Source organism: Lithobates pipiens, unplaced genomic scaffold, assembly GCF_037356315.1.
Source record: "Lithobates pipiens isolate NorthernLeopardFrog02 unplaced genomic scaffold, aLitPip1_a1.2 Scaffold_57, whole genome shotgun sequence".
Taxonomy (NCBI): domain Eukaryota; kingdom Metazoa; phylum Chordata; class Amphibia; order Anura; family Ranidae; genus Lithobates; species Lithobates pipiens.
The window spans coordinates 2,827,869-2,853,708 of NW_027507879.1; the positions used below are offsets into that span (position 1 = coordinate 2,827,869).

At 43.8% G+C, this 25,840-nt stretch overlaps 1 protein-coding gene across 1 annotated transcript in view; it reads left to right on the top strand.

Annotated features, from left to right (window-relative positions):
* The window catches only part of SOS2 (SOS Ras/Rho guanine nucleotide exchange factor 2), a 187,243-nt gene that overhangs the window by 89,924 nt on the left and 71,479 nt on the right, over positions 1-25,840 (top strand). Inside the window, exons 4-7 of the mRNA XM_077467601.1 lie at positions 2,428-2,592; positions 8,107-8,313; positions 16,359-16,502; positions 22,864-22,974. Of these exons, the coding sequence (XP_077323727.1) occupies positions 2,428-2,592; positions 8,107-8,313; positions 16,359-16,502; positions 22,864-22,974 (627 nt within the window). The remainder of the gene's footprint in view (positions 1-2,427; positions 2,593-8,106; positions 8,314-16,358; positions 16,503-22,863; positions 22,975-25,840) is intronic.

The window sequence follows — 25,840 nt, forward strand, 5'->3', positions numbered from 1 at the left end:
TTTAGGGTGGACCTCCGCTTTAAACTTACCTTAAAACAAAGCCCTCCAGCGCTGAGATCTCAGAGCTGCAGCGGGTTCCTATCTTCACCCGTCTTGATTCTGGGTTCGTGGAATTCTGGCTCTGTGACTGGCCGGAGCCACATTGGCGCCCCCCTCATTATAGGCTTACCTATAGATAAAAGTAATGTGTGGAACTTTTCTTCCTCTTTAACCACTTCCCGCCCGGCCTATAACAGAATGACGGCCGGGAAGTGGTTCTGTTATCCTGACTGGGCGTCATATGATGTCCTGCAGGATAACATGCCGGCGCGCGGCGAGTCAGTCTGACACGCCACATCTCCAATTGTGATAAGAAGCCTCTGACAGAGGCTTCTTACCACGTGATCAGCTGTGACCAATCACAGCTGATCATCGCAAAAACCAGCAACGGCATTCCTCGGTTTGCCAATCGGTGGCTCTCCCTGTTGGGGGGGGGGGGGGGGGGTGGTCTGTGCTGATGATCAGCACAGCCCCATCAGATGTGCCCAGCAGTGCCCCAATAATAGTTTGCCAGTGCCCACTACAGTGCCAATCAGTGCCCACCACAGTGCCAATCCGTGCCAATCAGTTCGCCTCAGTTCCCCTAATTAATACCTGTCAGTACCTGCCCATCAGTGCCATCTTAGTGTCATCAATGCCACCTGTCAGTGCCCATAAATGCCCCCTGTCAGTGCCCATTAGTGCTGAATATCGGTGCCTCCTCATCAGTGCTCGTCATTGAAGGAGAAAACAAAATTTTATAACAGAAAAGAAAAAAAAACTTTTTTTATTTTTTTCAAAAATATCGGTCCTTTTTTAGTTTGTTTAGCAAAACCGCAGAGGTGATCAAATACCACCAAAAGTAAGCTCTATTTGTGGGAAGAAATGGTAAAAATTTAGTTTGGGTACAGTGGTGTCATTCAAAGTGCGACAGTGCTAAAAACGGAAAATTGTCCTGGGCAGGACGGGGCGAAAGTGCCGGGTATGGAAGTGGTTAAAGATTGTACAAGTATCTCTTTTATTTTATTATTTATTACAGACATTTATATATCTCTGACAATTTACGCAGCCATATATATATATATATATATATATAATATTTACATTCACATCAGTCCCTGTCCTCCCTCAAGGAGCTTACAATCTAAGATCCCTGACTCACATTCATACATACACATGCTAGAACCAATTAACTTACCAGCTTGTCTTTGGAGTGTGGGCGGAGCCCGGAGTACACAGAGGAAACCCGGAGAGGCAAAAGGAGAACATGCAAACTCCAGGCCGGTAGTGCCATTGTTGGGATTCAAACCAAAACCCCAGTGCTGCCAGGTAGAAGTGCTGACCACTTAGCCACTGCACTGCCCAAAATACCGGTTGACCCTGGCAGAGATGCACTCAGATCCTCCTTTCCTGTTGTGGGTTGACAGCACAGTGCCCTTTCCCAGACCAAAATTACAAAGAAGAGATGTCCATCATAGAGTAGCAAGGGTTTTAAAACCCAATGTCAAATTTTTATTGCTGTCTGTGTCCCCCCTGGGCAGATTCATCTTTGAGACCGTTAAGAATTCCCAAATATTAGTGTTGTTAGGGCAACAAGAGATGAGGTTAAAGTGGTTGTAAACCCGTACATACAACATACCTAGTGAAAGGACTATCCTCAGGTGATAAACAGAGATGAAATAAAGCATCTTACATAAGTTGTATCTGTTTATCTGCAGTCTTCTCTTCTCTACATCCCTTCAAAGTACTGAATTTATAAACTTGCCTGAGGGTTCCGAAAAAAAGGGACAGACCTCTACAGAGCTCAGTGAGGCAAGCTCTGAGCTGATTAAAGGGAAGGGACACCCCCCCCCCCCCCCGCCCCTTCACACTGAAGGTGCCAATCTGCTGGAGCTTCCTGTCCTGTCACCATTTTTCTCTTGGTGTCAGGAAAACTTGTCAGAATTGATTCATGCAGATAGCAGAGGAACGAAGCAGCAGAGAGAAATGACAGTTAGTGCTCTGGATTGAGGCACGTACACACTATAGAAGGATATGCTTTGTTCGTATTTCATGTCTGAGGCTAGCAACCACTTTATATTTTTTTTTAATAAGGACATCTGTTACAGTGACTACTGTCTAGGGGGGATTTCTCTTCAGTTTGAAGTGACTAATCTTTACTTAACAAACATTTTAATATTACATATATTTTTTTTTTTTCAGTGAAGGTGAATTTTCTTTAATGTAAAATTGGAGTCTTTGTTCCTCCTGATGTACATTGTTACCATTAGTGATGAGAAGATTGGTCACAATGCTGGTGAAAATAGTCAAGTGCTTTGCTACCTTGTTGCGTTAGAAATTTTTATATATTATATTTTTTTTCTTCTGCTGGTTTAGCAGTTTACCTTCTTCCCATTTTGTTCCTCACAGGAGGTGCTTGGATACAAAGTGGATTATAACGTGTGTCTGTACATTGTGGCCGTGTTGGAATACATTTCAGCTGATATTCTGAAGCTTGCTGGAAATTATGTCTTTAACATCCGCCATTATGAGATCTCTCAGCAGGACATTAAAGTGTCCATGTGCGCTGATAAGGTAAGATGATGGTATGCGGTCAGTTGCTGACTTATGCTGGCCATACATTATACAATTTTCTTCTATAGATTTCCTTTAGATTTACCAAAACCATATAATATGAGGTCAAATCTAAACACTTTCAATTTGTGTGCAATCAGACAGGCCCTTGTACCACACAGTTGAAGGTAAATCTAAAGGAAATTGAATAAGAAAATTGTATGGTGTATGGCCAGCTTTACAGAGAATTGGATGGAGCTCGTTGACCAGTTCCATTAACAATTTCAGCTTGATTAGTTGTCTACACCAGGGCCGTTTTCAGCTACTAGCTTATAATTTGCTAATAACTGTCATTAATATCAAAGGGATCATTACATCGTTATTGGGGGAAGAGTGGGGGCTTTGTCTACTCGTGTGTGTGTTTTTTTTTTTTTTTTCACAGTTCAAAACAAATCAAATTTAGGTTACCTAAGGCCCCTTTCACACATGCGGATGGTATGTCTGTATTTCATCCATCCGTTTGCGGATGAAATACGGACATACATTCATCCCTATGGGATAGCGGGTGTCTGCGGATGAGCATCCGCAGACACCCGCTATCGTCCGCCTCCGCAATTGTCCGATTCTGCAGACGGAGGAAAATCCTATTTTTCTGTCCGTCTGCAGAGCGGATCGGATGAACACGGACACACGGTCCGTGCTGGTCCGATCTCCATAGAGGAGAGCGGAGAGCTGACAGGGCGGTCCCTGCACAGTGTGCGGAGACCGCCCTGTCCGCAGCCAGCTCAGCGGGGACAACGGAGCGATCCCCGCTGAGCGAGCGGATCATCACGGGGCGGATCTTTACTGATCCGTCCCGTGTGAAAGAGGCCTAAAACTGAACTTTATACATAACAAATTGATAATAAAAAATATTCTTTAGCAAGGAACATACATTCCATACATTAATAATTATGCTACCATCATTAGTGTGTGCTGTAAATCCAGTGTTGCTCCTGTTTCTTCTTGCTGGAGGCTGCCATTTTGCTGAAGCCCAAAGCCCCTGAACAGCAGTGAATTCAGAAGCGAAAATAAACCCGTCAATTTAGGCCCCTTTCACACTTGTGTGACTTGTCCTGCATCTTGGAACTGCAAAGTCGCATGACGGGTCCTACCCCGTGATTAGTAGTTCCATTCATATCGCAGCAACTTCTAAGCAGGCCCTGCGCTGTTTGATAAGCACTGTTTGATAATGTAAAACGCGTCAGCTCTTATGTCCGTTCTCCTGTGGCATGTATTTTTGATTCCTTTTGACAAATAAAGGCTATTTTTTTGGAGTGCGACTGTCCAGAATTTTTCTCAAATTTCAGAGAAAGGGAGGTGGAGAGAGGTGCCAGGCAACCAATGGTCTAGCACAGTTTATTAAGAAGAATTTAAAATCAATAACAAGTTCCACTCGCAGGATAACAAGGTGTAAAAGTCCTGTGCCCGGATGAGCTCTGGGGGTGATCCCGCATGGGATCGTGAAGTCGGTCCTCGCGCATGCGCGCAGTACACAGCAACACAGATTACGAAAATAGCCGAGGATGAACGGCGCCTGCGCCGTGAGTCCAGGTTCTAGCCCCTCCATCCAAGTGGACATAGAGTAGGAATAAAAAAGAGCCAAGCGCAGCGAGGCCGAGCCCGAAGCGTGGCGAGTGGCCGTCTAATTTTCATAACCCTATGTCCGCTTGGATGGTGGGGCTACCACCTCCACTCACGGCGCAGGCGCCGTTCAGCTTCGGAGATTTTCCGAAGCTTGCAGTACGGGGCGGACGCTATATGATGGCAGGACACTATCTGCCAGAACACCGGCATGCCTTTTTTTTTTTTTTAACTGTTTAAATCCATGGGTTTACTTCCACTTTGAGGTTGAACTGGATGGACTTGTGTCTTTTTTTTTTCAACCTGACTATGTAAAGCTTTTTATGGCTGCTCACAATTAACCTTCAAGGAAATACAGGGCTGAAACGTAAAGGGAGCAGAAGGAAAATGCTCCACGTACATACATATGTTTTTATATATATATAATGTGTGTGTGTGTGTGTGTGTGTATATATATATATATATATATATATATATATATATGTGTGTATATATATATATATATATATATATATATATATATATATATATATATGTGTGTGTGTGTATATATATAATGTGTGTATGTGTGTGTGTATATATATAATGTGTGTATGTGTGTATATATATATATATATATATATATATATATATATATATGTGTGTATGTACAAGAATTATTATATAAAGACATTTGTGAACACATGTACACCTTAGTAGATTGAAAACTGATAATAATGGACCATAGGAGTAGAAAGTGTATAATGGAGGCATAGTAGGTGGTCCAGGATGATTGTAATAATAATAGTAACTATTACTACATTGTTACAAATTCATGGCTGCAAAGTAAGTATTCAAGAGTATGGGTGATGTGATAATGAAGATAATAATCTTCAAAATCATAATAAAGTATATTGAAAATTGTGTAATAAAAATGTTTTTTAATTTTAATACTAGTAGTAGTAGTAGTAATAATAACGATAGGTGAATCTAATCAAGTAATGGTAGTAGTAATAGTAACCATGGTAGTTTTATAATACAATGCATCCACCGCATCATAGGAATCAGGAAAATAATATTATTGAAGGGGGGGGTGTATCCTGTGTAAGGCCCCTTTCACACTGGGGCAGTTTTCGGGCGTTACAGCGCTAAAAATAGCGCCTGAAAAAAACCGGCCCCTTTCACTCCAGTGTGAAAGCCGGAGGGCTTTCACGCTGGAGCGGTGCGCTGGCAGGACAGTGAAAAAAGTCCTGCTAGCCGCATCTTTGGAGCGGTGAAGGAGCGGTGTATTCACCGCTCCTAAACCGCTCCTACCCTTTGAAATCAATGGGACAGCGCGGCAATACCGCCGGCAAAGCGCCGCTGCAGGGGCGCTTTGCGAGCGGTTTTAACCCTTTTTCGGCCGCTAGCGGGGGTTAAAACCACCCCGCTAGCACTCGCAGACCGCTGCTAAAACGACGGTAAAGCGCCACTAAAAATAGCGGCGCTTTACCGCCGACGCCCGCACCGCCCCAGTGTGAAAGGGGCCTTACTAAGGAAATGGGGGGGGGGGAGGGGGATTTGTGTAAATGGGAAGTAAAAATAACATTTAATAATAAATATTTTGTTTGCTTGGCCAATCACGTGACTACTGTGATTGGCTGTCAGTGGTCAGCCACATATAAAGCTAGCTGGTTTGGTCTGCTGAATGGACGGGGGAATGTCCAACGCGCTCCATCTTTCCACTCTCGGCTCAATGAGTCAATGATTTTAGCACACGTCCTACAACAATAGTCTGGGTGAGGTGGCTGGCTGGGTGTGTGCGTAGGTATAAGGTGTTCAGTGCCTCACTTTGTAAACACAGTTTGTGTTTCATTTGATAATATAGCTATGGAAATGAATTGGTACACAGAAAGTAGAAAGGAGAACTCCAGACACCACGCCATGCTACAAACAGGAAGAGAAGCCAGGATTTATAGAGGACCTGTCACAAACCAAGGCAATTCAATCTGAGCAGATCGTGAACTAAATGATTTATAATGTTGCAGGCTGTTCAGGGCCATTCAGAAGTGTGGCAGACAGGAAGATATAAACTATATTGTCAAAAGTATCGAGACGCTTGCCTTTACGCAGATAAACTTTAATGACATCACAGTCTCAGTCCGTAGGGTTCAATATTGCGTTGGCCCACCCTCTGCAGCTACAACAGCTTCAACTCTTCTGAGGCTGTCCACAAGGTTTAGGAGTGTGTATATGGGAATGTTTGACCATTCTTCCAGAAGTGCATTTGTGAGGTCAGGACTGTGTGCAGCCCGGTCAAGTTCCTCCACTCCAAACTCACTCATCTTTATGGACCTTGCTTTGCAGACTGGTGCGCAGTCATGTTGGAACAGGAAGGGGCCGTCCCCAAACTGTTCCCACAAAGTTGAGAACATGAAATTTTACAAAATGTCTCGGTATGCTAACGCCTTAAAGTGGAGTTCCGCCCAAAAATGGAACTTCCGCTTTTTGGAATCCTCCCCCCATCCGGTGTCACATTTGGCACCTTTCAGGGGTAGAGGGGAGCAGATACCTGTCTAATGCAGGTATTTTGCTCCCACTTCCGGGCATAGATATCCGCGAATATCTACACCACTTCCAGCACCTCCTCCGTCCCCCCTCCGCTGTCTTCTTGGAGGCACACAGGTCCCAGAAGACAGCAGGGACCAGTGGGATCGTGCAGCGCGACTCGAGCATGTGCAGTAGGGAACCAGGAACTGAAGGCGCAAGGCTTCACTTCCTGATTCCCTTACTGAAGATGGTGGCGGCAACAGCACCCGAGAGCCGAGGGATGGATCGGCTTCTGGGTGCCAACATCTCGGGCTCCCATAAAAAGTAAGTGCCAATATATTAAAAGTCAGCAGCTGCAGTATTTGTAGCTTCTGACTTTTAAAAAAAATTAAAAATAAAGATTTCGGCGGCACTCCGCTTTAAGAGTTCACTGGCACCTTCACCCTTCACTGGCACTAAGGGGCCAATCCCAACCCCTGAAAAATATTCCCACACCATAATCCCCCCTCCACCAAATTATTTGGACCAGTGAACAAAGCAGTGATCCGAGCAGCTAATTGGCACTCATTTAAAGCGGCAGTCCACCGGGACTCCGCGTTTTTTTTTTTTTTTTTTTTTTTTTTTTTTATTATTTTTTTTTTTTAAAAGCCAGCAGCTACAAATACTGCAGCTGCTGACTTTTAAAATAGTGACACTTACCTGTCCAGCGCGCCCGCGATGTCGGCACCCGAAGCCGATCTCTAGGTCGCCTGTCGGGTCCTGCCGCCGCCATCTTGGGTATGGGAATCAGGAAATGGAGCCTTTCGGCTTCATTTCCCGGTTCCCTACTGCGCATGCGCGAATCGCGCTGCGCAATAAGGACGCTCCCCGCTGCCTCTGGGATCTGTGTGCTTCCCAGCAGGCAGCGGGGCACTTGCGGGAAGGGGCGGGCACTTGCGGAAAGGGGCGTACGTTACGCCCCTTTCCGCAGAGAGCTATCCCGGAAGTGGGTGCAGTTACCTGGATTATCCAGGTAACTGCACCCCCCTCCCCCCTGAAAGGTGCCGATTGTGGCACCGGAGGGGGGGAGGGTTCCGATGAGCGGAAGGTCCACTTTAGGGTGGACCTCCGCTTTAAGTGTATTTTTTACAAAAAATAGTGTTTTGAAAAACTGCTGCCCAAATACCATGTGACATAAAAAAAAATGCAATGACCGCAATATTATTCTTTAGGGCCTCTGCTTAAAAATAAATATATATATAGATATATATATATAATTGTTTGGGGCTTCCAAGTTATTTTCTAGCAAACAAAAACTACTTGTAAACAGTGTCAGAATAGGCCTGGTCCTTAAGTGGTTAAGAAAATGTGTCCCCTTTTTATTTTATTTTTGTAACTAACCTGCTTTTCTATACTGTCTGCCAGGTCTTGATGGATATGTTTGACCAGGACGATGACATTGGCGTTGTTGCATTATGTGATGAGGAGCCTTCCTCCACAGGAGAGCTGAACTACTACGAGTTGGTGCGGAATGAAATAGCTGGGGAGAGGCAGTATTTGCGAGAGCTGAACCTCATCATCAAAGTCTTTCGGGAAGCTTTTCTCGAAAACAAAAAGTTGTTTACATCCAATGTAAGTCATTTTGTTTTTAATTTTCGTGCTGCGTTCCGTGTTATGCCCCATTCAACATCTGAGCGTTTTGTAGCTTGAAGCCTGAAGCTACAAAACGCTGGAGGGGGAAAAAAAAAATCTATTATTCTCAATGGACTCCACTCCAAGTCGCCTGAAGCTCAAACAAGTTCTGGACCCTTTTTTTTTTTTGTCGCTCGAATCGGGCAGATTTGGGCGTTTTTCTTCTTTTTACATTGGTGACCTTTTGCCCTGCACAAAACGTGGTAAAAAACGCCGCCAAAATCGCGCGATTTTCTGTCTGAAAACTCTATGCTCAGGTGTGAATGGGGCCTTAGTGGATCCTTTCCTAGTGACCGCAGCAGGATATTCTTGGAAATGCATCAATGCATTATGCAAAAATAGGTCCTTACAAAACTGTGACTGCATGATTTTAAGGCCTCCGGTCCTTTTTCTCCCTTATATTTGTTTAGCGTACAAATGGCTCTATCCACAGGGCTTTTTATTAGCGATAATTAGGTCTCTTGTTTTGGTTTTTAATGTTGGCCTCACTTCAAGACAATGGTTTCACTAGACAGGTCGTAGGGGAAAATCTGCAGCAGGGGCACTTACAGGAAATAGAAATCTGATGGGCATTCTAGCCTTTTCCTATTCTACTAAAGAAAAGCATTTTTATACCTGTCTGTGTTGCCGTTTTGAGAATTTCCCCCACTTCCTGTCTGGTAAACGATTGTCTGCAGGACAGCATGAGAAGGTGAATCTCTCTAAAGCAGCTCTGGATAGCAGTAGAAACCTGATCGGGATTCAACACGAAGTAATTTTCTAGCAAAAAAATACTGATTTTAACTTGTAAGCAACAAGTTGAGCTCTGAATTTTCCAAGTGTCAGAAGAAGGCTTGGGCTTCGAGGGATTAATGCCCAAAGCATTTTAAAGACCTGTATCCTGTCTATATTCAAACCCTGATTTGGTCGTAGGATTCTATTGTTACTATTGGTTAGACACCAATATAAATTTGTATATTTGTGGGTGTCACCCTAAAAAAAAACAATGCAACTCAAAAAAAAATAAAATGAAGTGGCACATGACACCAATTTATAGCAGAAATCGAGAACAATAGAAAGGGCGCACTGACCTACCTAGTTCATTACCAACATAACCAGTGCTCAGCCATCGGTGTAGCATCCAAAGGCTAACACGTTTCGAGGATTGAAGCATTGCGTTTGGCACGGACAAAGAGGGCTTGATCCTCAAAGCGCGTTTGCTTTTGGATGCTACGAGGGTTTCCCACACCACTGGCTGAGTACTGTGGATCTTGTGGTGGTCTCGTCTGCACCATTTTACATGCCTATGTTCACTAGGAGTTTGTAAGTAGATTACTTTTTATCATTCAATAAAAATGTTTATATTGGTAATGCACTAGGTCGGTGTGCCCTTTCCTTTTGTTGATGGTTTTCAGTGCTTGTAAGGACGCCCACAAGTCTTGTGAGGGCAGCATGACTTTTGGCATTACACGCATCAATTGGGCAAGCATAAGAGAGAGAGAGAGAGATACACGCACACATTCCCAGGCACCACAACTGAGTGTAAGAGAGATATATGCTATCAATTCCTATCTACCATATATTATGTTAGAGCAAGTATTAAAAAGTTATAAAAACAAAAATTATAAATTTGGTATCCTGTTCCCCCCTCCCACCTAGGTACCCCCCACCCAGCATATGCATGTAACCCTTAAGATGCGTGCATGCATGCATTAATTAAATTGACTACAAAATGGGCACCAACGCAAGTTAAATCTTCAGTTCTATTTATAGGTGGTAATTGCATATTATAGGCTAGTACAGGACACCTGGGAAGAAAAAACCCCGGTATTGAAGAATGGGTATAGCCTCCCTAATAGTAGTCCATAATTTAGTACATTGTTCACAACATGTAGCAATGTGTGTTTTTGTTTTTTTAAAGTCAGCAGCTACAAATACTGCAGCTGCTGACTTTTAAAATATGGACACTTACCCGCCCATGGCACCCACGATGTCGGCACCCAGAGCCGATCTGTCCCTCGGGTGCCTCCGCCACCTCCGGTAAGGGAATCTGGTTCGCTACCGCGCATGCGCGAGTTGCACTGCACGATCTGAATGGTCCCTGCTGTCTTCTGAGACCTTTGCGTTTCCCAGAAGACAGCGGGGGGGGGAGGGGGCATAGGAGACACTGGACCCGGTGTAGATATCCACAGATATCTATGCCTGGAAGTGGGAGCAAAATACCTGTATAAGACCGTTATTTGCTCCCCCTCCCCCTGAAAGGTGCCAATTGTGACACCGGAGGGGGGCGGATTTCAAAAAGTGGAAGTTCCGTTTTTGAGTGCTTTAACTTCAGATTCCTAGACAGGATGTGTACCTGGTATATTATACTCAAGAGAGTGTGCAGCCTTGGGTTCATACTGGTGTGATGCGTGAAACACAGCGATTCCTGTGCGCATCGCAGCTGATTTGCAGGCAGTTCACGAACCGCTTGGGGTGTCAATATAAAGTTAATGACACCCCCAAATCAGTTGGCGGAATGCAGTGCGAATTGTGAAATAAGATGGAATTGGATCGCATGGGTCTGAACACCCATGTGATTCGATTCCAGCGCAGACAAATATAAGGGTCATGCGCCATTTTGGTCCGAATGCAATTTCAGCCATACAGACAGTCGGGCTGAATTCGCCCCGCACAGACATCGCATGTGATGTGCACAGGCATGTGGTGCGAACCACATGCGATGTCTGGGATCGCACCAGTATGAATCCAACCCAATAGTGCCATATACGCCAGCTTATATTGCAGCATGATAATACATGCCGTACAAAGTCCATGGAGAAGTCGTTGGCTTCAACGCTACAGGTCGTAACCGACCCAGCCTGTGTGATGTTTTATCCCCTTCATGACTAAGCCTATTTTTGACATTTGGTGTTTACGAGCTAAAATCCATATTTTTTTGCTAGAAAATTACTTAGAACCCCCAAACATTATATATATATATATTTTTTAGCAGAGACTCTAGAGAATAAAATGGCGATTGTTGCAATATTTTATGTCTCGCGGTATTAGCGCAGCCGTGTTTTAAACGCAACTTTTTGGGAAAAGTGACACTTTCATGCATTTTAAAAAAACTAAACAATAAAATTAGCCCATTTGTTTTGCAAAATATGAAAGATAATGTTACGCCGAGTAAATAGATACCAAACATGTCACACTTTATAATTGCACTCACTTGTGGAATGACGACAAACTACGGTACCTAAAAATCTCAATAGGTGACCCTTTAAGAAAACAAAATTCCGGTTACCAGGTCTAGTGCTAGAATTATTGCTCTCGCTCTGACAATCGCGGCGATACCTCACATGTGTGATTTGAATACCGTTTACATACCGTATATACTCGAGTATAAGCCGAGATTTTCAGCCTCTTTTTTGAGGCTGAAAGTGCCCCCCTCGGCTTATACTCGAGTCATCGCTGTCTGCCCGCTCGATCAGCGTGTCGAGCAGACAGACAGCGGCCATTCTATAATTCAAAAGCCGCGCCTCCGGCTCCGCCTTCGCCTGTGATAGGCGGAACACTGAATTTCCCAGCAGCCTGTGTTCCGCCTATCACGGACATCGTCTCATCCTCGTACTACGGACGAGGATGAAAGGATGTCCGTGATAGGCGGAACACAGACTGCTGGGAAATTGTGTTCCGCCTATCACAGACAGGGAGGCGCGGCATTTGAACAGGGGAATGGGCGCCGACGAAGAGCGGTGATCCTGGGACGGGACCGGACGGAGGCTCGGCTCGGGACGGGACGGGACCGGACGGAGTCTCGGGACGGGACCGGACGGAGGCTCGGGACGGGACGGGACCGGACGGAGGCTCGGCTCGGGACGGGACGGGACCGGACGGAGGCTTGGGACACAGGTAGGCTGGACACACAAGGCCACACACACACACACACGCACACACACACACACAGGGATGGATGGATGGATGGACACACACACACACACACAGGGATGGATGGATGGATGGATGGACACACACACACACAGGGATGGATGGATGGATGGACACACACACACACACAGGGATGGATGGATGGATGGACACACACACACACAGGGATGGATGGACACACACACACACAGGGATGGATGGATGGATGGATGGACACACACACAGGGATGGACAGGCATATCTCACCCTCGGCTTATACACGAGTCAATAGGTTTCCCAGTTTTTTGGGGGTAAATTGGGGGCCTTGGCTTATACTCGGGTCGGCCTATACTCGAGTATATACGGTATGCTGGTGCGACTTCCATATGTGCTTTCTTTGCTGTGCGAGCTCGCGGCGACGGGGCCCTTTTAAAAAATAAAAATGTAAAAAAAAATTTTTTTATCTTATTTATTTTATAAATTTTTTAATTAATAAATAGTTTAAAAAAAATAAAAATTGATCACTTTTATTGTTGTTACAAGGAATGTAAACATCCCTTGTGACAGTAATAGGTGGTGACAGGTACTCTTTCTGGAGGGATCGGCGGTCTAAAAGACCCACCACCCCTCCTTTACACTTCAAAGTATTCAGATCGCCGAAAATAGCGATTCTGAATACTGTATATATTTTTTTAAATCCGGCGCCATTGGCAGCCGAGTAAACGGGAAGTGACATCATGACGTCGCTTCCGTGTTTACAATTGGGAGACTGGAATGACTGGAATTCCAGACCCTCTCTAGCCGCGGTAAGGGGGGATGTCCCCTCCCGCTCCTCCGGCATAACAGCCGAGCGGCTTTTAGCCGCATCGGTTGTTATGGCTGGAAAGCCAATCGCCCGCTCAGAAAAACGATACCGGCATGATGCCTGCAGGTGCGGGCATCATCCCGGTATACCCCCCCGGAAGCCGAGTACGCACATCTGCGTACGCTCGGCGGCAAGGGGATATACAAACTATGAATAGGGCTGTATATAATCTAGGCAATATGTACACTATAACTGGTCACCACAACTTGGGGCAGCACAGTGGTGTAGTGGTTAGCACTTTCACCTAGCAGTAAGAAGGGTCGCTGGTTCAAATCCCAACCGCGACACTACCTGCCTGGAGTTTGCATGTTCTCCCTGTGCCTGCGTGGGTTTCCTCCGGGTACTCTGGTTTCCTCCCACACTCCAAAGACATGCAGGTAGGTTAATTGGCTTCTGTCCAAAATTGGTCCTAGTATATGAATGGGGACCTTGGATCGTGGGCTCCTTGAGGATAGGGACCAATGTGGGTGTAGCAATGTACAAGGATAGGGACAATTGTAGACACCTCACTCATGTTGAACTGGATGGACTGGTGTCTTTATTCAACCTAACTAACTATGAAACTGATTTGACTGGGACCACTATCAGAAAAAGCGGGGCTGAATCCACACTATGACAAATCAAAAGCTGCCTGCTGGTCTAATAATACAGTCTCGCCCACTGATGTCTTATCTGCCAAAATAAATAGTAATTCTGTACAGCCAGTCCTGTGATCACACAACTTTTCTACATTACTCAGCTAAGCAGATGATGCATGTATTTTCTGGTTCAGCAACTCCATTCCCTATATCAGACAGGTGTTTTCCATTCCAATATTGAAGCAACAATTATCATTTTTGTCCAGGTAGCAGAAAGGTGATCTAGAGCAGTGTTTCTCAACTCCAGTCCTCAAGGCGCCCCAGCAGGTCATGTTTTCAGGATTTCCCTCAGATAAAACAGCTGTGGTAATTACTAAGGCAGTGAAACTGATCATATCACCTGTGCAAAAAAATAATGGAAAGCCAGAAAACATGACCTGTTGGAGCGCCTTGAGGACTGGAGTTGAGAAATATTCATCTAGGGAGTAGCAAAGCTGAGCTAGGAAGGAACTCAGTGATCGTCCTACCAAGAGATTTTGCTTGTTACCAAGAATTCTGATTTCCCTGTAACTCCACTTACAGTAAATACAACCATGAGGCTTTTATTGCCGTCCTTGTAAAAAAAAAAAATGTCTCCATGCCTGGTTGAGGTTGTCACCAGGACAAGCAACAGGAGGAGAACTTCCTCATCAGGGGTAAAGAGGGCAGTAGAAACCTGACAGGTTAATGCCGTGTACACACAACCGGACTTTACGACGGACTAGGCCCAACAGTCTTTCGGCTGACTTTCTAAATGAACGGACACACACAATCACACCGAAGTCCAACGGATTCGAATGTGATGACGTACGACCGGACTAGAATAAGGAAGTTCATAGCCAATAGCTGCCCTAGCGTCGGTTTTTGTCCGTCGGATTAGCATACACACTAGGGATGAGCTCAGGCGCATTCGCATGGAACACGTGCAGAGCCCGCCGGGAAGTCGGCGCTGCGCTAATCACAGGCAGTGAGACATTGCCCGTTCTCTGCAGCCGCACATCGGGGCAATGTCTCACTGCCTTTGATTAGCGCAGCGCTGCGCCGACTTCCTGGCGGGTTCTGCACGTGTTCCATGTGAACACGCCTGAGCTCATCCCTAATGCACACAAACTTATTTCTCGGTCCGGCGGGAAAATTTAAAACATGTTCTATTTCTAAAGTCCGCCAGATTTTTGGCAAGCAAAGGTCCGATGGAGACCACACACGATCGAATTGTCAGACGGACTCGTTCCGTCTGACCTTTGCTGTCAAAAAGTCTATTCGTGTGTACGCGGCATTACTGTTCTCCAGTTAATCTGAAATGTTAAGAAAAAATAAAAATACGCTCTGAATTGTTATATGAAGTCTAAGTGACCATCATTTTAATATACAGAAATGATGACAGAATGGTTTTGATATGGCCAAGGCAAACAATTCCTAAGTAGCAGCAAATCACGCAAAATTTTCGGGCTTGCTGTAAATATAGGTTGTCCATCTTTAATTTATTTTGTCACTTGACCTTAAAGTGGTTGTAAACCCATATAAACCACTTTGACCTACAGGTAAGCCTAGATTAAGGCTTACCTGGAGGTCCAAGAAATATCTCCTAAACCTACACGGTTTAGGAGATATTTTCCAAAAGACAGGCACCGCTGTCTATGGCGCATGCGCCGTAGACAGCTGCACGCAGGCGCACTGAGTGCGGCACCCTGCAACGGCGATATGCCGTGCGTAGCGGCTTCCGTGCGCATGCGCGGGGGTGACTTCATCACGGCTTCGCCGAATGACAGCGGCGGAGCAGCGAGACCCACCGAGAAGATGGATGCGCCGGACTACAGGGGACAGCGGTGACTTCGCTGGCTCCTGTGTCAGGTAAGTGACACATAATGGGGTAGTATGCAATGCATAGTAGTCTATTATGCTTTACCTTTGCAGGGAATGAAAGAGGAAGTAAACTCATCAGGGTTTACTTCCTCTTTAAAGTGGTTGTAAACCCTTATCTACAGGTAAGCCTAGATTAAGGCTTACCTGTAGGTCCAAAAAATATCTCCTAAACCTACACGATTTAGGAGATATTTACAAAAAGACAGCCACCGCTGTCTGCAGCGTTATTCATAATGAGCTAGTATGCTATTCATACTAGCTCATTATGCCTTTGCTGTGCAGGTTGCTTTTTTTTTTTTTTTCCCCAGATGGGTTTACAACCACTTTAAAATGATACCTTCATATACACAGAGGTGAGAGTAGAGGTATTTCCTGTGATCTGTTAAAGTGCATTTCTAGCTTAAAACTCTTTCTTCTAGTTTTGGATGGAGTAGTGAAGGATTAAAACCTGTCAGTTAATTTTTTGCTGTGTCCTACAAATGCAACAAAAAGAGAGAAGAAATATATGAAAAGTGAGGAGAATTCCCTTCTCTACAGTTGTCACCCGTGCCTCTTCCAGTGGAAGATTTCCTCTAACTTCCTGTTCTGATGACAGCTGTAAATATTGGATTTCCCATCACTTCCTGTCTGTGACAGTGATCACGGGGACAAATAGGATGAATCTACATAGAGGGGACACAGATTGCAATTTAAATGACATTATTCTTGTGTGTCTTAACGTGTAAAGCATTCCATTTACCATCTTGCAGGAAATCGAGATCATCTTCAGTAATATCCTGGACATCCATGAACTTACGGTGAAGCTTCTGGGTTTGATTGAGGATACTGTGGAGATGACGGATGAGAGCAGCCCACATCCTCTTGTTGGAAGCTGTTTTGAAGACTTGGCTGAGGTACAGACCATGGGTTCTAAAGTGGACATGAACTCAATGAGTGACGATCTGCTAGGGTATAGGGAACATTTAGAAACGTTTATTGTGCCCTGAAAATGTTACCTTTTTTTTGTCTGGAATTCCTAAAAAAAAAAACAAAAAAAAAAAAACAGTGAACTGCAAGGGTGCCTGGTGTACCCGGACAACTCCTTTTGCCTACTGCCTTATAACTGTGCACTCGCTGGCCACTTTATTAGGTACACCTCTTCAACTGGGCGGCACAGTGGTGTAGTGGTTAGCACTCTCACCTAGCAGCAAGAAGGGTCGCTGGTTCAGATCCCAACCACGACACTACCTGCCTGGAGTTTGCATGATCTCCCTGTGCCTGTGTGGGTTTCCTCCGGGTACTCCGGTTTCCTCCCACACTCCAAAGACATGCAGGTAGGTTAATTGGCTTCTGTCCAAAAATTGGCCCTAGTATATGAATGGGGACCTTGGATTGTGGGCTCCTTGAGGGTAGGGACCAATTTGAGTGTACAATGTACAGGGATAGACACTCACTCAGGTTGAACTGGATGGACTGGTGTCTTTATTCAACCTTACTAACTATGAAACTGCTTGGTAACCCAAGTTTGTAATCAGCCAATCTGATGGCAGCCACTCAATGCATTCAGGCATCTAGACGTGATGAAGACTACTTGCTGAAGTTCAAACCGAGTATCAGTATCCGTACCATTGAATGTGACATAGTTGTTGGTGCCAGACGGGCTGGTCTGAGTATTTGCTGCTGATCTGCTGGGATATTCACGCAAAACCATCTCTCGGGTTTACAGAGAAAAAGAGAAAATATCCAGTGAGCGGCAGTTGTGTGGAGGAAGATGCCTTGTTGATGTCAGAGGAGAATGGGAAAACTGTTTTTGAGATGATAGAAAGACAACAGTAACTCAAATAACGACTCGTTTACAACCAAGGTATGTAGAATACCATCTCTGAACACACAACGCATCGCACCTTGAATCAGCTGGGCTACAGCAGCAGAAGACCACACCGGGTGCCACTCCTGTCAGCTAAGAACAGGAAACTGAGGCTACAATTCACAGGATCACCAAAATTGGACAATAGAAGATTGGAAAAACGTTGCCTGGTCTGATGAGTCTGGATTTCAGCCGGGACATTCAGATGGTCGGGTCAGAATTTGGCGTAAACAACATGAAAGCATGGATCCATCCTGCCATATATCAATGGTTCAGGATGGTGGTGGTGGTCTAATGGTGTGGGGGATATATTCTTGGTACACTTTGAACCCCTTAGTACCAATTTAGCATTGTTTAAACACCACGGCCTACCTGAGTATTGTTGCCGACCATGTCCATCCCTTTATGACTACAGTGTCCCCATCTTCTGATGGCTCCTTCCAGCAGGATAATTCACCATGTCACAAAGCTCCAATCATCTCACCACTGGTTTCCTGAACATGACTATGATGTCACTGTACTTCAATGGCCTCCACACTCACCAGATCTCAATCCAATAGAGCACCTTTGGGATATACAGCTGACAAATCTACAGCAACTGTGTGATGCTATCATATCACTATGGACCAAAATCACTGAAGAATGTTTCCAAGACCTTGTTGAATCTATGTCCTGAAGAATTAAGGCAGTTTTGAAGGCAAAAGGGGGGTCCAACCTGGTACTAGCAAGGTGTACTTAATAAAGTGGCTGATGAGTGTACAGTGAGGGGAAAAAGTATTTGATCCCCTGCTGATTTTGTACATTTGCCCCCTGACAAAAAAAAACCGATCAGTCTATAATTTCAATGGTAGGTTTATTTTAACAGCGAGAGACAGAATAACAAAAAACAAAGGTCAAGAAAAACGCATTTCAAAAAAGTTATACATTTATTGGCATTTTAATGAGTGAAATAAGTATCTGATCCCCTATCAATCAACAAGATTTATGGCTCTGAGGTGTCTTCTTTACAGCTAACAAGCTAAGATTAGGAGCACTCTCCTAAAAGGGAGTGCTCCTAATCTCAGCTTGTTACCTGTAGAAAAAGCACCTGTCCATAGAAGCAATCAATCAGATTCCAATGTCTCCACCATGGCCAAGACCAAAGAGCTGTCCAAGAATGTCAGGGACAAGATTGTAGACATACACAAGGCTGGAATGAGCTACAAGACCATCGCCAAGCAGCTTGGTGAGAGGGTGAAAACGGTTGGAGCGATTATTCACCAATGGAAGAAACACAAAATAACTGTCAATCTCTCTCTCGGTCCGGGACTCCATGCAAGATCTCACCTCGTGGAGTTTCAATAATCATGAAAACGGTGATGCCAGAACTACATGGGAGAATCTTGTCAATGATCTCAAGGCAGCTGGGACCGTAGTCACCAAAAAAAAAAAACAATCGATAACGCACTACGCCGTGAGGAACTGAAATCCTGCAACCCTCACAAGGTCCCCCTGCTCAAGAAAGCACATGCACAGGCCCATCTGAAGTTTGCTATTGAACCTCTGAATTAGGGCTGAAACAACTAATCCATTATGGAATTAATCGATTACTATTTTCATCGATTAATCGGCCAGTAACAAAATGGGGTTATAGTTATTGAGTATGATGATATTTACTAGATTGACCCTTTAATAGTATATCTCTCCTCTAATAGTATATGCAGTATATATCCTCTAATAGTATATGCAGTATATATCCTCTAATAGTATATACAGTATATCTCCTCTAATAGAGGAGATATACTGTATATACTATTAGAGGAGATATACTGCATATACTATTAGAGGAGATATACTGCATATACTATTAGAGGTGATATACTGTATATACTATTAGAGGAGATATACTGTATATACTATTAGTATATACACTATATATCCTCTAATGGTATATACACTATCTCTCTCATCTAATGGTATATACAGTATATCCCCTCAAAGTATATACAGTATATCTCTCCTCTGATAGTATATGCAGTATATATCCCCTCTAATGGTATATACAGTATATCTCTCCTCTAATGATATATACAGTATATCCCCTCTGATATATACAGTATATCTCTTCTGTCTGTTATTCTCAGAGTGGATTAGATATTTTGCTCCCTAACCATATAGTTGGTTAGTTATATTCACCACTGCATATAGAGATATTTAAGAATAAATTGCCTTTTTTTTTTAACTTTACATATTAACTTAATTATACACCACGATTTTTTTTAAGTTTATTAACCGATTAATCGAAACAATAATCGGCCAACTAATCGATTATGAAAATAATCGTTAGTTGCAGCCCTACTCTGAATGATTCAGAGGAGAACTGAGTGACAGTCTTGTGGTCAGATAAGACCAAAATCGAGCCCTTTGGCATCAACTCAACTCGCCATATTCGGAGGAGGAGGGATGCTGCCTATGACCCCAAGAACACCATCCCCACCGTCAAAAATAGAGGTGGAAAGATTATGCTTTGGGGTTGTTTTTCTGCTAAGGGGACAGGACAACTTCACAGCATCAGAGGGACGATGGATGGGGCCATGTACCGTCAAATCTTGGGTGAGAACCTCCTTTCCTCAGCCAGGGCATTGAAAATGGGTTGTGGATGGGTATTCCAGCATGACCCAAAACACACGGCCAAGGCAACAAAAGAGTGGATCAAGAAGAGGCATATTTATGGTCCTGGGGTGGCCTAGCCAGTTTACAGACCTTAATCCCATAGAAAATATGTGGGGGGAGCTGAAGGTTCTAGTTACCAAATGTCAGCTTCAAAACCTTGATGACTTGGAGATGAAGATCTGGAGAGAGGAGTGGGACAGAATCCCTCCTGAGATGTGTACAGACCTGGTGGCCAACTACAAAAATCGTCTGACCTCTGTGATTGCCACCAAGGGGTTTGCCACCAAGTGCTAAGTCCTGTTTTGCGAAGGGGTCAAACACCTGTTTCACTCATTAAAATGCAAATCAATTTATAACTTTTTTGGAATGCAGTTTTCTGGATATATTTGCTGCTGTTCTGACTCTCGCTGTTAAAATAAACCTACCATTAAAATTATAGACTGATCATTTCTTTGTCAGTGGGCAAATGTACAAAAATTGGCGGGGAGGGGGGGGGGGGGGGGGGTAAAATACTTATTTGCCTTACTGTATGTCTGTCTTACTGCTAGTCTCAAGAAACATAAAGTGAAATTTGGTGATGACACCACTGTGCAAGCACTCATTAAACGAAAATATACCAACAGTCCAGTTCGAGAGGAGTTGATTGTTAAACTCCATACACACTATCAGATTTTCTGCTGATTTTTTCCCTTCAGATTTACCAAAACCATGTAGTAGAAGGGCCTTGCCTTGACTGCATACAAATTGAAACTCATAAGGTTTGACCTCATATTATATAGTTTTGGTAAATCTGAAGACAAAAATCAGCATAAAATCTTATAGTGTGTACGGGGCTTTAGATAAGACTCCTCACGAACGGGAATGCCCATAGATGCAATGAAATTCAGCCAGTTCAGCAGGGACTGATCCATCTATGGTCAGCTTTAGGAATTCAGGATTAAGGAAGTCTGTAATGGAGGACGTTCAGTTGCAGACCATGGGCAATACTGGTCGCTAGTCCTTTGCTCTCTGCCTTTTTTTTTTTTTTTTTTTTTGAGGAACAGCTTCCTAAGTGGTTGTAAACCCTTACAACACACTTTGACCTACAGGTAAGCCTAGATTAAGGCTTACCTGTAGGTCCAAGAAATATCTCCTAAACCTACACGGTTTAGCAGATATTTCCCGAAAGACAGGCACCGCTGTCTACAGCACATGCGCCGTACACAGTGGCGCACTGAGCGCACCGCCGTCAATGGCGATATGCCGCGCGTGGCGGCTCCCGTGCGCATGCGTGGGAGTGACATCATTGTGGCTTCGCCGAATGACAGCGACGGAGCGGCGAGACCCACCGAGAAGATGGATGCGCCGGACTACAGGGGACAGTGGTGACTTCGCTGGCTCCTGTGTCAGGTAAGTGACACATAATGGACTACTATGCGATGTGATGCGATGCATAGTAGCCCATTATGCTTTACCTTTGCAGGGAATGAAAGAGGAAGTAAACTCATCAGGGTTTACTTCCTCTTTAATTCGGTTTATCTTCCCTGCAAAGTAAAGGCATAATGTGCTAGAATGCATCACATGCTAGCACATTTTCTGACACTCCACCTGTAAACAAAACCTGTGTCCTTCCCTGCTGCAGGCAACATCCATCTTTGCCCATCTTCCTTCTGGGGCCGCAGACTCCGGCTGTGTGACTGGCCGGAGCCATGTGACATCACTCCCCCCGCATGCGCATGGGAGCCGTCGGTCACAGCACAGGCTTCTGAAGAAACGGTACGGGTGCATGTTCCTTCAAGAGCGAATGTGCCAATTACATCATCGGCGCATTATACTGTAAATGTCTCTTAAACGGCGCACGTTTAGGAGATATTTACCTTTAGATGAACCTTATTCTAGGCTTATCTATAGGTACAAAGAATACAGGAAGGTTTACTTCCTTTTTAAGACAGACACTAGACAGTGGGCACATGTTGAAATGTAACTAATCATTGTTATTAGTTGTATAGCAGAAAATAAGTTGGGTACACGTGCCTATATTCCCGCTATGGTTTAATATCTTAATATCAGTGGAACTGTTAAGCCATGAAATTGCTTGTGTCATAGTTGAGCACACGTGCAGCAACTTGGCAGCTGCAGATCAAACGGAATTTAAGATGGCAGTTCCCTTTGCTGTGAAAGTAGGACTTTTTAGTTCTGTTTTAAAGAGGGAGTAAACCCTGATGGGTTTACTTCCTCTTTCATTCCCTGCAAAGGTAAAGCATAATGGACTACTATGCATCGCATCGCATAGTAGTCCATTATGTGTCACTTACCTGACACAGGAGCCAGCGAAGTCACCGCTGTCCCCTGTAGTCCGGAGCATCCATCTTCTCGGTGGGTCTCGCCGCTCCGCCGATGTCATTCGGCGAAGCCGCGATGTCGTCTCTCCCGTGCATGCGCACGGGAGCCGCCACTCACGGCATATCGCTGTTGACCGCGGCGCCTCAGTGCGCTGCCTGTTTTTTAGCAAATATCTCCTAAACCGTGTAGGTTTAGGAGATATTGCTTGAACCTACAGGTAAGCCTTAATCTAGGTTTACCTGTAGGTCAAAGTGTGTTGTAAGGGTTTACAACCACTTTAAGAGTCCATATGATTTATTGTTGGTAAAAATGAAACAACAGAAAGATGAAAGTTAGCCAATACGTAAGGGGGGGGGGGGGGGGGGTGTCAAACAACCCCCCTTCATCAGGACTCGGATGCAAAAATGACACAACTTCCTGTATTTTACCCTTAGGAACAAGCCTTCGACCCGTATGAGACCTTGTCCCAGGACATCCTTACCACCCATTTCCAGGAGCATTTCAATAACCTCATGGCTAAACCTAACGTTCCCCTGTATTTCCAGGTGAGGATTTTTTTTTTTTTTGCGCTGTGTCAATGGTTACTACTACTAATAGGTAAGATAATGCAGCTTACCTGCCCTTAGATATACAGTAGATATAAAAAGGCTACACACCCCTGTTAAAATGTCAGGTTTCTTTGATGGAATAAATTATTTCAGGACTCTTTCCACCTTTTAATGTGACATATAAACTGTACAACTCAGTTGAACAACAAACTGAAATCTTCCAGGTGGAAGGAAGTAAAAACAAAAAATAAAATATGTTTGCATAAGTGTGCACACGCTTAAACGAATACTTTGTTGAAGCACCTTTTGATTTTATTACACGCACAATCTTTTCCAGTATATGTCTATCAGCATGGCACATCTTGACTTGGCAACATTTGCCCACTTTTCTTTGCAAAAATACTCCAAATCTGTCAGATTGCGAGGGCATCTCCTGTGCACAACCCTCTTCAGATCACCCCACAGATTTCCAATTTCCAATCGGATTCGGGTCTGGGCTCTGGCTGGGCCATTCCAAAACTTGAATCTTCTTCTAGTGAAGCCATTCCTTTGTTGATTTGGATGAATTCTTTGGGTCGTTGTCATGCTAAAAGATGAAGTTTCTCTTCATGTTCAGCTTTCTAGCAGAAGCCTGAAGGGTTTGTGCCGATATTGACTGGTATTTGGAAATGTTCATAATTCCTTCTACCTTGACTAAAGCCCCTGTTCCAGCTGAAGAAAAACAGCCCCGAAGCATGATGCCACCACCACCATGCTTCACAGTGGGTATGGTGTTCTTTTGGCAATGTTCAGTTTTGTTTTTGCGGCAAGCATATCTTTTGGAATTATGGCCAAAAAGTTCAACCTTTTGTTTCATCAGACCAGAACACATTTTTCCACGTGCTTTTGGGAGACTTCACATGTTTTTGCAAAATTTAGCCGGGCTTTGGTGTTTTTCTTTGTAAGGCTTCGGTCTTTCCACTCAACCCCATAGACCAGACATATGAAGAATATGGGAGATTGTTGTCATATGTACCACACAGCCAGTACTTTCCAGATATTCCTGTTGCTGTAGGCCCTTTGGCAGCCTCCCTGAGCAGTTTTCTTCTTGTCATTTCATCAATTTTGGAGGGACGTCCAGTTCTTGGTAATGTCACTGTTGGGCCATATTTTCTCCACTTGATGATAACTGTCTTCACTGTATTCCATGGTATATCTAATGCCTTGAAAACTATTTTGTACCCTTCTCCTGAATGATACCTTTTAATAAAAAGATCCCTCAGGTCATGCTTTGGAAGTTCTCTGTGGACCATGGCTTTTGCTGTGGGATGCGACTAAGAAAATGTCAGGAAAGACCTACTAGAACAGCTAAAATGTATTTGGGGTTAATCAGAAGCACTTTAAAGTAAACCCATCGATTTAAACAGTTAAAAAAAAGGCATGCTGGGAATGCTAACTGCATATTGGCTTTGCTCTCGGCCAAATTATCAAACCATCCAATGGCTGGTGTCCTAACGAATCACATGTGCAGCACCATAGCAGTTGAAGGTTAAACGGAGGCAAAGATGGCCGCTTCCTTGGCTGAAAACGATAGGGGAGTTTACTTCCACTTTAAATGATGGTAGGTGTGTACTGACTCCTATTTAACACAAGTTTGAATGTGATTGCTTAATTCTGAACACAGCTAAATCCCCAGTTAATAAGAGGGTGTGCACACTTATGCAACCACATTATTTTAGTTTTTATCCCCCCGCTTAAAAGATTTCAGTTTGTTTTTCAATTGAGTTGTACAGTTTATAGGACACAATAAAGGTGGAAAAAGTTCTGCAAAGCATTCATTTATCTGTCTCTTTTTTTTTTTTTACATCACGGAAACCTGACATTTTACCAGAGGTGTGTAGACTTTTTATATCCATTGTACAACCCCATTTCCAAAAAAGTTGGGGTGCTGTGTAAAATCTACATGAAAACAAAATGCAATGATTTGCAAATCTCATAAACCTATATTTTTTTTACAATAAAAAAACCTATCAAATATTTAACCACTTCAATTCCTGGGCACTTTTACCCCTTTCCTGCCCAGGCCAATTTTCCGCGCTGTTGCACTTTGAATGACCATTGCATGGTCTTGCAACACTGTACCCATTTTGTTCACACACAAATAGAGCTTTCATTTGGTGGTATTTAATCACCACTGGGTTTTTACTTTTTACTGAATAAACAAAATTCGTATGTATGTGTATGTGTATGTCTATGTGTGTGTATATATATATATATATATATATATATAATTTTTTTTTTTTTATCTATATATTTATTAAGTAGCCAGTGCCACTCTACCATAGGCAGGACGGGAACCAGTTAAACCCAGAAACTGAAAAAATTTGGTAAATTTTAAATTGATGGCAGCAAAAAGGTTGGGACATGGAAAAAAAAGGTTGGCAAAGTAAGTGGTACTAACAAGGAAGAGCCTAAAAAACATTTTGCAACTAATTAGGTTAATTGGCAATAGGTCAGTAATGATCGGATATAAGATAAGCATTTTAGGACGTCGGAGTGTCTCAGAAGTAAAGATGGGCAGAGGTTCACCAAACTGAAAAGTTGAGTCCAAGAATTGTTGAACAAATTTAAGAATAATGTTCCTTAGCGTAAAATTCCAAAGACGGCATTAAAAACTGGCATGAGTCTGTGATGGACATCACTACAAGTGCTCAGGAATGCTTACAAAAATCATTCTGTTAACACGGTTCGCTGTGCCATCCAAAAAAATACAAAGTAAAACTCTATCATGCAACGAAGAAGCCACATCTGAACATAATCCAGAAATGCTGCGTTCTTCGCTGGACTAAAGCTCCTTTAAAATGTGTTGCAAAGTGGAAAACTG